Source organism: Sceloporus undulatus, chromosome 6, assembly GCF_019175285.1.
Source record: "Sceloporus undulatus isolate JIND9_A2432 ecotype Alabama chromosome 6, SceUnd_v1.1, whole genome shotgun sequence".
NCBI classification, from domain to species: Eukaryota; Metazoa; Chordata; class Lepidosauria; order Squamata; family Phrynosomatidae; genus Sceloporus; species Sceloporus undulatus.
Window position 1 is genome coordinate 98,340,999 of NC_056527.1, and position 15,824 is coordinate 98,356,822.

Consider the following 15,824-nt stretch of genomic DNA (forward strand, 5'->3'; position numbering starts at 1 on the left):
AACCCAAAATACATATTCAAAATGCATATTTCCCTACATGGATTACAACATATTCAGATTAAAATACCCAATAAAAATATCACAACATTCAGACTTTCTATATAGCTGGATTCATGTAGTACAGTATATGGGAAGCTTTGGCTGTGTCTTATTTATGTGTGAGATTGAGAGAAATGCACACAAAGAACAGCATGCTTTTGATGGAATCACTACCAGAATTGTGCAAAGTGTGTGTAGTATTTTATGTGACAATAAATGCAGCAGTGTGGTTAATTATATTGTTGTGTTTTATATGGATACTGAAAGAAGACAGCGACAGTCCAAAATGTGCATGAGAGACAAAATCTGATGCTACTAAAAATATGAGAGAGGAAATAGTTGACAGATTGCTGCCCTTTCATAATATATGGAAAACTATCAATGGGCTCGAAGTAAAGACAACTTTCCTTATCTCTTGATTAGAACATGAATGTATTAAAATGTGCTAATGAAAGAGGTGGCTAAAGGTCATAAATCTAAAAACTGAATAGTAAAAACTTAATATGACGGAGATAAAATTTTAAAAAAATAAATGTAAAAAAAATTATTGTGGGAAGAGCTAGAAGCAAGGAGTTTTTCAAGCAAATGCCTAATTGCAGATGGGTGGATTGTCCTGAAATATCAATCTGCCCATGCTCAGTGCAATGCCTATCTTTATTATTACTCACATATTTCAGGACTGAGTCCAGTAATGAAACGAAGCAGTTCTACCTTTTTTCAACTTCCTAATTGGCCATCACTGGTATGTAAACCTTGATGGGTATTCTATGTACATGAATGTTGTGGTGTTTGTTGGCATAGACCTTGTAAGTTTGGGGATAAGTTGCATCCCATATTATGCACATAAGGGGTATATTGAAGATCAACATTTTGCAACAAGTGATAGAGATCTAATCTAATACACACACACACACACACACACACACACACACACATATTTAAAGGATTGTGGTCCGCATCTTTCCGGTCTGCTTAGACTAGAGTCTGCACATAGTTGCGTGTGTACGTAAATGCTATGCACAGCTGAATGTATATGGGATATGCTTTCTTGGCATGTATAGCAAAAAACAAAAAACAAAAACTCTATACATTTTAGATATATATGCCTGCTGAGTTTATAGCTATTGCTGCTTTTTGTTAATCGGTTGGGATGTACAGTATTCCTCTTTCCCAGCACAGACACACAGAGATACAGACAAACACATGCAACTTCTGTGTTTGTTGAGGCTGTTTCTCTCATCCCTAGGGGTGCTTTCTGCAGATTTTGGCTTTGGGACAAGTGAACACCCTGGAAAGAAACAAGAAGGGGTAAACTGAGAGGCCTGGCTTGCTTGAAGTGCTGATCCCATGGGATTCTGCTCCAGCCTAGGAGTTGAGTTACCTTAATGGTTGAGCAAGAACAGCTCAAAGCCAGGCTGCTAATTATAAACATCTCTTGGCCCTGCCTGCTTTTTTGGAGCACGGAGCCCTGTTCCCTCCGTGCCCCTAATAGGACACAGGCTCCCCGAAAAGGCAATGTGAGATGGAGTCCCTGAAAGGTCAGGCAAGCACTCAGGAAGGGACGGAGAGCCTACAGGTGGATGGTGCTAAATCATTGCCTCCTAAAAGAGGTCTGCCAGACCATTACAGTCCTGTAGTAGTAGTAGTAGTAGTGGTGGTGGTGGTGTTTTGTTGTTGAACCTGGTCTCAAATCTAAATTGAACGTTCAGACATTAAATACTTAAAAACAAAGGGGAGCACAAACAAGGAGCTGGGGTACACAAAGGATTCCCGCATTCACACTTGATCCTAAAGGCATGTGGGGCCTTTCCTCAGAGGTAGATTCCTAATGTGACAATAGGACTCAGTTGATGGAAGGCAAAAGGTCTTTCATGTGGGTTGTTGTCTTCCTAATTACTACCCTCCAACTCTCCTTCCAATCCGAGTTTATCCTCCATTGTCCCACTTTTTTTGCTTTTAAAATGTCCCATTTTATCTTCTTCTCCACTTTCCCCCTTTGTCCTCGTTTTACTTCAGTCACTTGCAAACTGAGTTCAAAGTGTGTAGTGTGCACCTAAGTCAATAGGAGAGAAAGGTGAGGAGAGGGCAGAAACATGCCCTTCCCAATAGGCTTGGGCAAAAGCAAACTGCTGCAGCCTCTCCTAGCATGTGTGTTCTTCCTCATTAATAACCTTTGCCATCTTGATCCCACTTGGATGTAGCTTGGACACATGCCTCCTGGTTTTTACCTGTGAAATGTTGGCCATTGTTATTTTTTCATTGTGTTTGATTTGTGTTTGTAAAGACAAAACAGTCATTCAGATGGGCAGGACAGCCTTTATATAAGAGTACTTGGTCCCCATCCTGCTCTGCATCTATTTTTTGGCTAAATGCAAATACTGTGGATTAAATGTTCCTTGTCCTGTCTCCTGAAATCAGTGAGAAGAAATAAAATCCTTTCATTTCACCTTGATCTGGTAACAGCCGCTTTAGCAAAGATTTCTGTCTCATATCCAGAGAAAATATGTTCGCTGTGTATGTATGACTGAATGTCAAGCTGTGAACAACTGCGGTTGGTACTTAATGCATAACACTTAATGACACTGTTAGCCTGGAGGAGAACCGAGATAGTAGCCCCACTGCGTCAACCCTGAGTTAACTGGACTGTCTAATCCTGACTCTCTCTGGAAAGCAAATTTGCTTTGGCCAAAGAGTTCCCTCCAGAAGGGAACAGCTTTGCAGTCTGTTCTAGGAGGAAATAAGAACAACTTGATTGGTACAGATCAAAGATTTATAAACTCACATAGTGATGCTACAGATGGCTGCATGCTCATGTGTACAGTTGAGAGGTTCCCATGAATTCATTAGGCTAAACACTAATGCATCTGTAATGAACAACAGGATATTCATTTATCTAGCATTGGTTAGTCCATGTTGCACAAATGCAACAGCAGATGATACATTTCATGGTGAGAATAGCAGTGCCTAGTAAATCACACAGCTGTGACAGTATCTCTGATATACTGAACTGGGCAAGGTAGTTTTTGGTCTTTAATAGCTCTAAATTTACCATCAGTATGGCTGCACTTTGGTTCACTACTAATTTAAGACATATGGCCTTTTAAGAAGAGAACATTTTTTCAGTGGCTGTGATCTACAGAGAATCAGTTCCACAGAGGATCTTGCCTACCCACTGTCGAACTAGGAAATCAGCGTAGCTATAAGGATGCATTGGCCTGGGCTTTCAATTTCTTTGGCTGAATCCACACTACAGAAGTAACACAGTTATTCTGCTTTAGTCTGGAATATCAGTATGCAAAGGGATCTTATTTTATAGCACCTTTGAGACTAACTTAAGTGAAACACATATCATAAGTTTTAGATTTAGAGGGAACCTGCACTATAGAAATAATGCAGTTTGACACCACTTCTGTTGCCATGGCTCCATCCTACAGAATCCTGAGATTTGTACTTATGTGAGGCACCAGTATTATTTGACAGAGAAGACCGAAAACTAAAGACCATGTAAAACTATAAATCCCATGGAGGATGGAGCTACAGCACTTAAAGTGGCATCAAACTGCCCCATTTCTACATTGTTTATGCTTCTTTGGATTACTTTCTCCTTTAAGATTTGGCTTTCTCAGACCCCAAATTAAATCAAATAATTAGAGCGATTGGGTCAAAGATCTCAAAATCCTGATGGGTTTGGCAGGCAGCAACATGGGATATGAAAATGGGCTAGGAGAGACCTTGTGAGGCTTCTGATTGGTGGCAAATGACAAACTCCAATACAGAGTTTCCAGAGTGAAAGCTGGAGAGGGGTCCTGTCCTTTTAATGGATGTATAGAATTTCACAACTAATGTCAACAGGTATTGCTTGCTACTGGCAAGACCAGTGAAGATGAACTTGGGTCAGTGAGATATATGTGCCCATTTTGAATTTGGTCTATCCTGAACTGAGCTAAGCCAAACTCAGGATGGTTTTTGCCTCACTGTGGATATTTTCCCTACTTAAAATCAAAACGTTCCTCCAACATGAGACATATAGACAAGCTGTGTGTGCCCCTCCCACTGCCAATCGGATAGCAATACAGTTGGCCCTCTGTATCCAGGGTTTCTTTTTCCACAGATTCACGCATCCAAGCTTGAAAATATTTTTTATAAATATAAATTCCAAAAAGCAAACCTTAATTTTTCCCATTTTATATAAGGGAAACCATTATACTATCCATTGTATTTAATGGGACTAGAACATCCACAGATTTTGGAATCCACAGGCGGTACTGGAACCAAACCCCAGCAGATAGCAAGGGCCCACTGTACCATGGTATCCACTGACGATGGGTTCTAGGATCCTGCATAGATGCTCAAATCCATGGATGCTCAAGTCCCATTATATACAATGGCAAAATCAAGGTTTGGCTTTTTGGAATTAAAAAAAAAATTTTTTTTTTTTGAAGTTGTGGATAGTTGAATCCGTCAATACATAATCTGTGGATGTGTATTGTAATACAGTACTTTCACAAGGCCTTCTCCAGATTTCCAAATGGCACAAACCTGTACTTTCATCTTCTGCTGCAGTGTACACTTAACTGAATATGAAGCAGTGCCAGCTCCTTCCCACTTTTTCCTCCTCCTCCTCCTCCTTCTTGAAGCTGGCTGTCAGGCAAAAAGATTTATTTTGACGTATGCCATGATGAAACACAAGAAATGCTGTCCTGTTTTTGGAATGGCACAATTTTTATTTTAGCACAATGACATCTTTTATCCAGTTTTGGGTTGTATTCAATGGAGCCATTTATATATCATAAAAAGGGAAGAAATAAGAAATACATCAAACATTTCTGTACAGAAAAAAAGAAAAGGAGATGGCAGGCAGGGCAGAGTTTCTGCTAACTGATATGTAGACATGCATATTTAGAAATAATATCTATTTCAAGTTATCATGAGGAGACCTAGTGATCGTACATCCAGGTGTATTTGTTGCAGTTTCAAGGACTCTACCTTCTCTCTTTTTGGTTATTTTTATAAATGAGACAGACTGGACAGTCCTTCAGCACAAGGACTGTTATTTGTAAAGAAAGACACATGGCTGCCTTGCACTTTGGAAATTGGATGCATTTTGCTTAAACAGGGTTGTCTCAAGCATCCAGAGAGATTAGTGTAATCCATCCAGATAGCTGCCTCACATGGAAAATGTGCGGTTGATATAGGAGAGTTGACACAAACAATGGAAACCATAGCCCTATACATTTTTATTTTATAGTATAAAATACAGCCAGGAGTAATAAAAAGAGAGAGAGAGATCCCAAGTTCTATTAGATTAGAAGGAGAATCCTATTTGAAAGCACATTGTTTCTCCAATAGTAATGCAACTTTCCTGAAGAGGTGTGCATGTTTGCAGGGGGAGGTGGGCTCTGGTCCCTGTTGTTGCCATTTGTATATTTTCACTTGCTGGAGGAAGCCAAAAATCCCCTGGGACCACTTTCCCCCTTCATGCTCCAGTTTCCCACTGAGAGCTATGTAAAGCATCCTGGGGCCAAGCAGAGCCCTGCAGGTTCTGGCAGAGTCCAGGCAACAGCTGGAGCTTTCCATTGCTCTCCTCCCTGCTCCATTGGACCAAGGGGGCTGGGTTATTATTGATCGCTGGTGGTGATGGCTCAGCACTCTGCACCTGGCTATATTAGGGGGTCAGGGAAGCTGGGAGAAAAGAGTCAGAGGTGGCGACTTTATTGGGAGCCAAGGAGTGCGGACTCAGCGCATAGTGAGAATGGAAGAGGGACAGCGTCATGCAAGAGGCCTTGCTTACTAAAAGGAGAGGAGATGGGTCTCAAATCCGTGTGGATATTCCTCCGTTACACCTGGAGGCCCTTGCTCCTAATCCCTTGGGAATGCTTGCAATTACTCGGTGGAATGGCAGAGACACTCTGTACATGCGCAAAGACCAGACTGGATGACAGTGACCTGAGAAAAAGGTCAGCCCCTTTGCTTTTTTTTTTTTTAGTAAGCTTTTAAGGAATAGATAGTCTATGAAATTGAATGTATTTTCTCAAATCCAGGCTCACTTATACAGTATTCAAAGTAGGGTCTACTGACGCACTGCAAAATCTGGATCCAACTGAGAAACAAAGTGTATTTTTTTCCTCCTGAAATAGATCCAGATTTGGTTATAGAGTAGACCCACTGAATTCAACTGGTCCCTGTGCTTCTGATTTTAGATATTGCAAAATTTGGATACAACTGAGGTAAAACAACTTTCTATCTCCCTTTCTAAAGTACTGTATGTCCACAAACTTACGGCTTTTTAAAATATGCCACCAGTTTCCTTTCACTGTTGGTAGGATTATATAGCTTATGAACAAAAAATAAAACAAAAATAAAACAATAAGGTGGAATACTACCCCATTAACTTACATTGTTGCTTGATTAAATAAACCTTAGTATAAGTTTTGGTTGATTAGTCAATGAGTTAATCAGTAGATTAATCTTCATAAATGTGCATATAATATACAATTATTTCAAAGAATTAAAAAAAGCAGTTTCCCATTGTTTTTAGACAATGTGTTAATTGGCTCGCTTAGTGCCAGCTCACTTAGTGTTTGTCTTATCAACAACAATTTGATTAATGGCTAGTGTAAATTACGGAAATTGTCTCTGCCAATACTTCCTGCATTTTATTTTCAGCCGTGTTCACTGTTGACAGCCCTTCCTCTCAGTATAACCTTAACTCAGCATAACCTTCATGCATCTGAGCAAAGAGTTATTATCCACACATGCTTTATAATAATAAAAAACTTTTATCTATAGTGCCACAAGACTTTTCCAGTTTGCCCTGCTTTGGGGGATTTGGCACTCCTTGTCAATCCTTGCCACAATGCCACAAGACTCCTTGCTGCCTTTACTGAAATACGTTGCATCTCTTTATCTGTGAACCAGTTGTACCCAATGGTTTGATAAAATAATAATAATAACAATACAAATATTCTTTTAAAGTGAGAAAGAACAACATGGGAATGAAAAATCATTACAACCAAGACAGTGTTCTGACTGATTTCCAGTCTCCAATCGATCACTCTTTCTTTTTTTGGGTCTACCATCCTAAGAAAACTAGCAGCACTCCCCTTCCCTACATGATTATTTCTAGCAGTTATATACTCTTCTACTGGCTCCCTGTTTTCCCCACCCAGTCCAAATCTCACCGTTCTTTTTTCCTTCTTCTATAGGTGGTAATTAGGATCCTTGCTTTGGATTAACACCATCGGTGGACACATTTACACTTAAGAGATGTGGAAAGCTGTAAAGCAGCCCAAGGATTGGAAGGCAGTATAAGGAAAAGGGTGGAGTGTGCACAACAAGGGATGGGATGGGGTGTATATTTGACCTGGCAATCGGAGGGCATCTACAAGGGTGGGTGTGAATAGTGCAAGTGCTAGTAGCCATGCACATTGTAAGGGCACTATTCAGTTTGATGTCTGAAAGTTTGCTTGCTTCCATCACCATACTCACAATATTTCGTCACAGTAGGAAAGGATCTATGTTCAATAAAAATGTGCCCAAAATACACTTAGCATCTGTGTGATGTTCCAGCTACACCCTAAGTAACTGAAGTACAATGTTATCCTGGCATCTCACATAAAAGATAGAGGAGAAATAGGTTTGCAGTCGGGTGAAGTGGGCAGAGAAGACTTGCAAATTCTGACCCATTCTGCACTTAGTTATTCTCCAGATTTCTCATTGCCTAAATATTCCAAGTCTCAGCACAGAAATGTTTCAAAATGCATTTTACAATGCTTACTTTGAGAGAAAATACGTTCAGAAATGTATGTATTCTGGAAATGGTAAGTTGGTTAAGTGTGATGGTCTGGTGATGCAATGGTTAGATGCAGCCAAAACATTGTGAATTTGATCCTGCAAGGCTCCAGGTTGACTCAGCCTTCTGTCCTTTTGTAGGTCGGTAAAATGAGTACCCAGCTTGTTGGGAAATTCTAGTCTATCACTAGTCTGAATCAGGACAAGGGTTTCTTATCACTCTACCTGTGTTAATTGGCTTCCCTAGTACCAAGGTGTTTATGTTATCATGCATAGATTTGTGAATTATCAGTGTTAATGGTGTAAACGTTACAGCCAGGGCTTTCAGCATTAAATTTTTTTCTGACCTCACTGTTCAAGTTACACCTCAAAATGTGTACTCTCTCTCTCTCTCTCTGTGTATTGAATAAACATATCATGCATGCCCTGAAATAAGCCATGAAATCTCACGTTATGATAAAGTAGGTAGTTTTAATGGACCACCACAGGAGTCTGTTGTATCTGTGAAAACAGGTATATAAACACGTATGAATTTCATGTTTTCATGAAGATTTTGGTTTTTAAATTGTAGGGCTAATGTGTAAACAAAACAGAATGGCCATAAGTGTGAACACATCAAAGTGATACAGATCATATATATATATATATATATATATATATATATATATATATATATATCCTGCTCCGTACTTTGGATTTTTATACTTCAAGATGCCAACAGTTGTTTTCCAACAACTGGACAGGTGTATGCACTTTCCATATTAGGAAACTTCAGATCTATCAAACTATTATGCAGCCAGCTGGAACTGGTACAAGTGTGGTTCCAGATGACACAATACTGAATTATATTTCCCATAATAACCTCACATTTTCTTTCCCTATGGATAGCCTTCTCTAGACCGGAAACTTTCAGATATGTTGGTCTGCACTTCCAGCTAGGCTCAGCAACTTAGTGCTCATTGAGGATGATGGGTGGTTGTAGTTCATTCAACATATCTGAACTGCATCAGGGGAGGGGAGGCTGTCTCTGCTTTCCTGCTCCAAAAAACCCTAGCATTAGCATCACTTGTTTGCAGAGAGTTTTGTGAAGACGAGAGATTTCCTTCCCTGATTCCATTCCTTGCCTTTTTTCTGCAAGGACTTGTGATAGAGGCTTTCTCTGGCCTTGCAGTTCACCTTTGCCAGCTGCATTGTCCCTTGAGAGTCTAAATGTGGGAGGAATGAAAAACTGTGAGGGAAGAGAACAGAATGGAGTGGGTAGAATCCTCAATAAAAGTACACTACATTGCAGCATTTTTGTAGGTGCCAAGGTTATATAATATCTGTCATAACAACATAATATTAATCAGCTTCCACCTTTGTCATGCACCTATGTGATTCACTGTTTTTGTCCTTTTATATTTGTTCTGATGTACCTTACATTTGTGCCTTTATAGCGGCAAAGAAGAAAGAAGTGAAGAAAAAGGAAGAGAAGAAAGAGGAGAAAAAAGAGGAGAAGAAGGAAGAACCAAAAGGTGGGACTAGGAGTCTAATTTTTGACATGGTGAAGCACATGCTTGCAGTCAGAAAGCAATTCTTCATGTTTTTCAGTTCCAAAAATTAAGCGCTAGAGAGAAATAGTGGGTGAATCCACAGAGATATACATTTCCTATAGTAACATGTGCTTTAGCAACTTTTTTAAAAAAATGCTTTGTCTTGTGTTAAATTGATGTTGCTGTTCCCATTATTGTGAGCCCTTGGTATCTATTGGAGTTTAGTTTAGATACCAAAACCTATGGATGGCGAGATGTGGCATAGTAAAATGAGATCCCTTATATAAAATGGCAAAATCAGATTTGGAATTTATATCTTTTTGGAATATTTCAAGCCAAGGATGTTGAATCCATGGATAAATAATCTGTGGATATGGAGGGCCAACTGTACTTGTAAAAAAGTTTCCTTTATTGGCTTCTAATCTTTCACTTGTTCTTTCAATTTATACAATATCTGGTATTTCAAAGTGGGATTAGATAAAGTCATGAATGCATATGATGAAACTAGAGGTGTTAAATCATCAAGGTTTCTAAACAGTATAATATCTTACTATCCTGAGGAAATCCCTCATATTTAGGGGGAAACATATTTCCTCTATTTCACTTTTAAATGCTTACTTTTCACTTTATCCTAGCATCTTGAAGCTTTATACTGTACTGTTCACTGAAATACAGGTGTGCTCATAAATAAGCTGCACTGACATCAGTGGGATGCACTCCAGTTTGAGGCCTATAGAGAGGCAGTTTCAGCTTTACTCTTTGTGGAAATGCCTATGTGGAAATAAGTACCACTCTGTTCAGAATTTTTCCCAGGTTGAGATGTATAGGCTTGCAATGTCAACTTTAATCTTGTGGGGAAGGATTTCTACTCAGAAATAAGCCTCACTCACTTCATTGACACTTATCCCAAACAGAGCCACACACGTCTGCAATTTCAGACTTAAACTTAGTTGGAGTGTCTATCAGATGGATCTTAAGCTCCCACGCATTGATTTTAGCATCAAATAAAAAACCCCATAATTACAACAATGGATCTTCTCCCTGAAATCCCATACACGCCATGTAACTCCTTCTTTATGGCCGTTTTTAATTGTTTGAATTAGGGCTCAGTTGGATAGAAAACAGATATTCTGCTTGGTAGCTCTAATCTGAACTTGAATTTTAAAGTTGAAAGCTTAAGACTACACACTATAGCCTGGAATCTAGGCAAGGACACTGTCTGTCTTCCCCCAAGCTGCAATAGTCTTGCACATGCTGGTAGTTGCTCTAGAAAGCTGCCAACTCACAATCTGCAGAATTCTGCTAGACTGATTCAATGAGATGCACCACAAGAAGGTGAGATGATATCTTTAAATAGAAGTGCTGGTGCAGTAAACATGGGTGCTTTGATGACTTTGCATTTTTGATTTTTTTGATTTTTGGCAGGCCCACCATGCCACTGAAACATAATTGAAAGTGATAGAACAAGCTTAAAGGAATTAACTGCATACCTGTAAAAACCAAAATTAGATATAATATGTATTTTAAGCAACTTTGAACCCTGGATCTCTGAGTGCAGTTGCTGCAGGAAGATTTGGTCACCCCATTCTTAGCAAAATGGGCAAGTTTATTATGGAGAGGGAGATGCAAACTCTGCTATTCCATGGAAGGGGAAAGGCAAACACTGCCATATAGTGCATAAAGCTTGAAGCCTTACTTGTACTTATAGCTCACATTATTTAGTGGTTTGTAGGCTTGTATAAAGCCAGAAGTGGTGTTTCTAAAAATGAAAATCAGGAAGCGTCCTCTGAATCATCACATGTTTTTTTTTTGAAGGGCTGGTGTGACCCATTGAAGAGGGCTGTGGCCCTTGCACTGTGCACAAGACAAGAGGCATCAAGAGGCATATTTGATTTGATATTTTTAATTGTTGCCTGCTTATTTTATCGAATTCTATCCTGTATTATTACCTATTGTTTTATATGTATTTTGTAGAATGTACGCCATTGGCAGGTTTCATTTGTATCGATTTTATTATTTATATGTACAGTGCTGTGCAAATTTACAGCGCTATATAAATAATCTATCATCATCATCATCATCATCATCATCATCATCATCATAGATCTAACACTTTTCCTTTTTTACGTCCTTTAGCAGCTACTCCGGCAGAGCAGGGAGAAGGGGGTACCGGTAAGTCTCTAATAACTTAAAAATAAATCCCCTTAATTATGACAAATGAGAGTTTGCATATTGCAAGTTTCCAAGGAAATCTATTCAGTGAGTTTCTTTATATCCTGTATGCAGAGACAGACACCCTTGCATATAGCAATCCTTACACCCTGCAGAATGAGCTGGTCCTATTGTTACGCAGAAAGAGGCAGATGTCACAAGTGACAGACTTTGAATGTCATGAAAGGGCAGCACATTTTAATTTGTTATTGTATTTTTATTCTCAAGGGATGAGAAGAGGTGCTTATGGCATTTTCTGCCTTGTGTCCCATAAGAACTTGGCTGGTATAAAATAATTTGAATTAACTGGGTGGGTAGGGCACCATCAGCGTCTCCACTTCACATGGCAAAATGCTTTGGCCTTACCCTGCCTGGCTTCCCTTTCATGAATGGTTAGTCACTGGTCTGCTGATAGTTTTTTAATCAGAGATCAGAAAAGTTACTTTTAGTCTTGCTGGGTGATTCTGAGAGATGTCATCCAAAGGTTTTTTCAACTTGGGATAAAATAATGTCACCTTCCCACTTTATCCTTATCCATTATCTGCTTGTGTCTCTTGGTTCACCTCTGATTAGTAAAGCTACCAGAGAAGGAGCTATCATGAGAGACCCTTTATAGTTGCCTTCCCAGTCCACACATGAGTTGTACTATTGGTAGCTGAGCCCCCTGTACTGCAGCAGCCTATACATACCCTTAAGAACTCCAGATAAAATATCCTAATATCCCTACATCACTAGCACTAGTTTTGCTCACAGCTCATCAAAAAGGTATGATGAACCATCTTTTTTCTTCCCTTGTATGTTCCTTGTTTCCAGATGAGCAGAAAGGGGAGCCCTCCACTCAGTCCGACGGACTCTTCATTAAGAAGCCAGAAAGTGTGTTAATCGAGAGTGGTAAGTGTTGAAGCTGAACAGACCTGGAATTAACTCCTGTGCAGAGCTAGGGATGTCCTACCTTTAGGCAAGGGAAGTAATAATCTTGCTATATTCTGCACTAGCCAGGTCTCATCTGGAGTCCTGTGTTTAGTTCTGGGTGCCCTCATGTTAAGAAGGATATAGACAAGTTGTGTGGGTTTAGAGAAGGGCAAAAAGGAAAAGAGGTATGGAGAACAAAATATATAGGGAAAGGTTGAAGGAGCTGGTTAAGTTCAACTTGGTAAAGAGAAGAATGAGGGTTGACATGACTGTACTCTTTAAATATCTCAAGAGTTGTCACAAAGAAGCAGGTAAATGTTTGTTCTCTGCTGTCACAGAGGGCAGGACCAGGTCTAATGGTTTTAAGCCATGGGAAGATAGATTTTGATTGAACATTAGAAGGAGCTTCTTGACAGTAAGAGCAATTCAGCACTAGAACCAATTACCTAGACAGGAGGTGAGGTCCTTCTCTGGAATTCTTCAAAAAGAGGCTGAACAGCTACCAGGTGGGAATGACCTGCAAGGCAGGTCTGAAATGACTGAAAACAACTGTCCATGGTTCTAGAGAAGGCTCTGATTTTTCACAGCCATATCTGGAGGTACTAGGGATTAGACCAGCAGTCCCTTACACCACTGGTGTACAGCCATTTCCATCTTATGAATGCTCTTAGTAGAAATTTCTCTGCTGCACCATCAGCTGGAAAAGAAGTAGCTTCTCTCTCCAAATATTATTCTCATTCAGCCCTGCTCTGTGGAAATTTAGAGGTCATGAGAATGTGTGGAGAAAAGAGGCTGTGTGATAACTTTTCCTATGCTTGTTCTACAGGGAAGGATGTGTGCATCTCCATGCAAGTGGATGGGAAACAGCTCCCCTGCAAACCCACAATCAAATGGTTCAAGGGGAAATGGCTGGAGCTTGGAATTAAGAGTGGGCTGCGGTTCCAGTTCAAGGACAGCTTTGACAAGGAGAACAATGTGAGTTGCAAAGGAAGGTGAAGGAGCTGCTGCTGCTAGTGCTCTGGTGCGCCATTTTATTTTGGGGTGGGTAACTTTGATAAGGGAGGCCAATTTTTACCAAAAGAAGAAGAAAAAAGAAGGGGGGGAAGGAAGGAATAAAGAAAAGAATGAAGGAAAGAGAAATATAAAAAAGGCCACATATCCTAGTTTTGACAAAATTTAATGTTTATGTTAAGTAGTACAGGATCTATATAAAAAGTGCATTGCCACACCTGGTGAAAGATTATGTATCTTTTTCCTCAGAAAAAAAAGTAGGCATATAAGGGAGGGAATATCAAAAACAGCCTTGCGGAAAGTTACATCTAATTGTTGGTTTAATGAAGATAAAATGGGAATGGTGAGAGCAATATATTCTGCGCTGAGCTCTCTGAAGAAAAGGGGGGATATATATGTAACTGATAAATATGTAAAATTAAAAAAACATAGCTGTGTTAGTCTGAATCAGTATGCAAAGGAATCTTTTTGCACCTTTGAAACTAAATGAGATAAATAAGTTGGTAGCATAAACATTTGTAGACTTAAGTGACTTTTCGAATTACAAATGTAACACAAGAGGCAGTGAGACAGAAGCTGCTTTCTGTTTACCTCTCCGCATGCCCTCAAAGCACTTCTGGGAGATGATAATAAAAGTGGAAAAATCAGTTTGGCAAAAGGCATGCTTTTCCAACTGTCCCCCTCTGGAGGGAGAACTGAAGTGCTACAACAACATGCAGAGAGGTAAGCAGAAAACTGCTTCTTTCTTGCTGGCTTTTGCTTTAGGTTTTAATGTGATATATCAATAAGTCTACTTCATCTGATGCATGGAGTGAAGTGCCTAGGGACTAGAAATGTCTGTCCCTAAGCACTTCACTCCATGCATCTGTAGGGGCTCAACAGACTGCCCTTTTGAAGCGGCCTGCAGCCACCCCTCTCTTAGCTGGATCGGGACTGTGGCAATACACGCCACAGCCCTGATCTGGCCTTTCTGCAGCACAAAAAGAAGCCACAAAAAGCACCACAAAAAGAGTGCACTAGCTGTGGCAGCAGCAGCTTTTTGCCACTCTTTTGGCACAGGACGTGTAACCACTGCACTGAAGAAATGGCGGGATGCCACCTCCACACCTGTGGGTGGAGTTGGGGTGGCCGGCGTGCGGATGCCACATCCCCACTCTGCCCCAAGGTTGGCGTACAAAGCCGGTCTGTAGAGGGCAAGAGTTGACGAAGCTTCTGCTGCCAACCTCTTTCTCTCAGTTAGTCTCAAAGGTGCTACAAGATTTTGTAATCTTTGCCTAATAGATATGTAATAATATATAAAAATAGCCTTCCTCAAATGTGTGCTTTCCAGACATTTGGGACTAAGGATCCCATCAATCCCTGTGCATAGGGCCAATGAATGTTATAATCCAAAATATATGGAGGACATTAAGTATGGGAAAGCTAAGTTAAGCTTACCCTTCTGCAAGCTGATTTTTTTTGTCCTCATGCCCTCCTCCCTGGTTCAGAACTCCAGACTGAATGTTTCTTCTATATTCACATCTCGTTGTGTTCTACTCCCATTTAATTCAGTGGACTTTAGATATGCATGCCTGACTTTTGCTGTATCATGCCCATTATATGTACTAAACAGAAATGGTTTGTTACTGATTATTCTCCTTCATGTTTGTTTGTTTTTTGTTGTTGTTTTTGCTTATGTTCAAAGATCTATTCCTATGAAATAAGAATTGGCAAAGTGGTTGTTGGAGACAGGGGTGACTATCGCTGTGAGGTGACAGCCAAGGACAAGTTTGACAGCTGCACCTTTAACATTGATGTGGAAGGTATTGCTTAGGACCCTTGACTTAGAAACCTCAATAGCTTGATCTCTTGTGCCATCCCTTGGGACTATTGCTGTGCACACAGAGGGGTTTAATCCTTTTCCTTCCTACACCAGCATCAATGAAAATAACCTTCTGAGACTACTTTTATTTAACCTAGGAAGGATGTTTCCATTGACTGTTGCCTCCCAATGTCTGTCAGGTGTATTGGGAGACAAATTCTTTCCAGTGACACAAAGAGCCTTATATATGGTTGTCCTTGTGTAAAACGTTTATTAAAATATGCTTGACTTAAGAGACAACTTTCTGATTCTTTCCTATTTGTTGAGGTCTGCCATTCAAAGACATGCCACCAATTTATGAGCCCTTTCATACTACACAGTTATAGCACTGTGACTCCACATTAACGGTCATGCCTCCATTCTATGGAATTGTGGGAATTGTAGTTTCATCTGAGAGCCAGTGTAGTGCTTTGAGCATTTGACTATGACTCTGGAGGTTAGGGTCTTAGGGTTGCCATAAATTGGAA

General features: G+C 40.0%; 1 protein-coding gene across 1 annotated transcript in view; it reads left to right on the forward strand.

Annotated features, from left to right (window-relative positions):
• Positions 1 to 15,824, forward strand: part of MYBPC2 (myosin binding protein C2) — a 59,001-nt gene that overhangs the window by 14,353 nt on the left and 28,824 nt on the right. Inside the window, exons 2-6 of the mRNA XM_042476345.1 lie at positions 9,267 to 9,344; positions 11,499 to 11,534; positions 12,387 to 12,464; positions 13,312 to 13,460; positions 15,181 to 15,298. Coding sequence (XP_042332279.1) covers positions 9,267 to 9,344; positions 11,499 to 11,534; positions 12,387 to 12,464; positions 13,312 to 13,460; positions 15,181 to 15,298 — 459 coding nt within the window. The remainder of the gene's footprint in view (positions 1 to 9,266; positions 9,345 to 11,498; positions 11,535 to 12,386; positions 12,465 to 13,311; positions 13,461 to 15,180; positions 15,299 to 15,824) is intronic.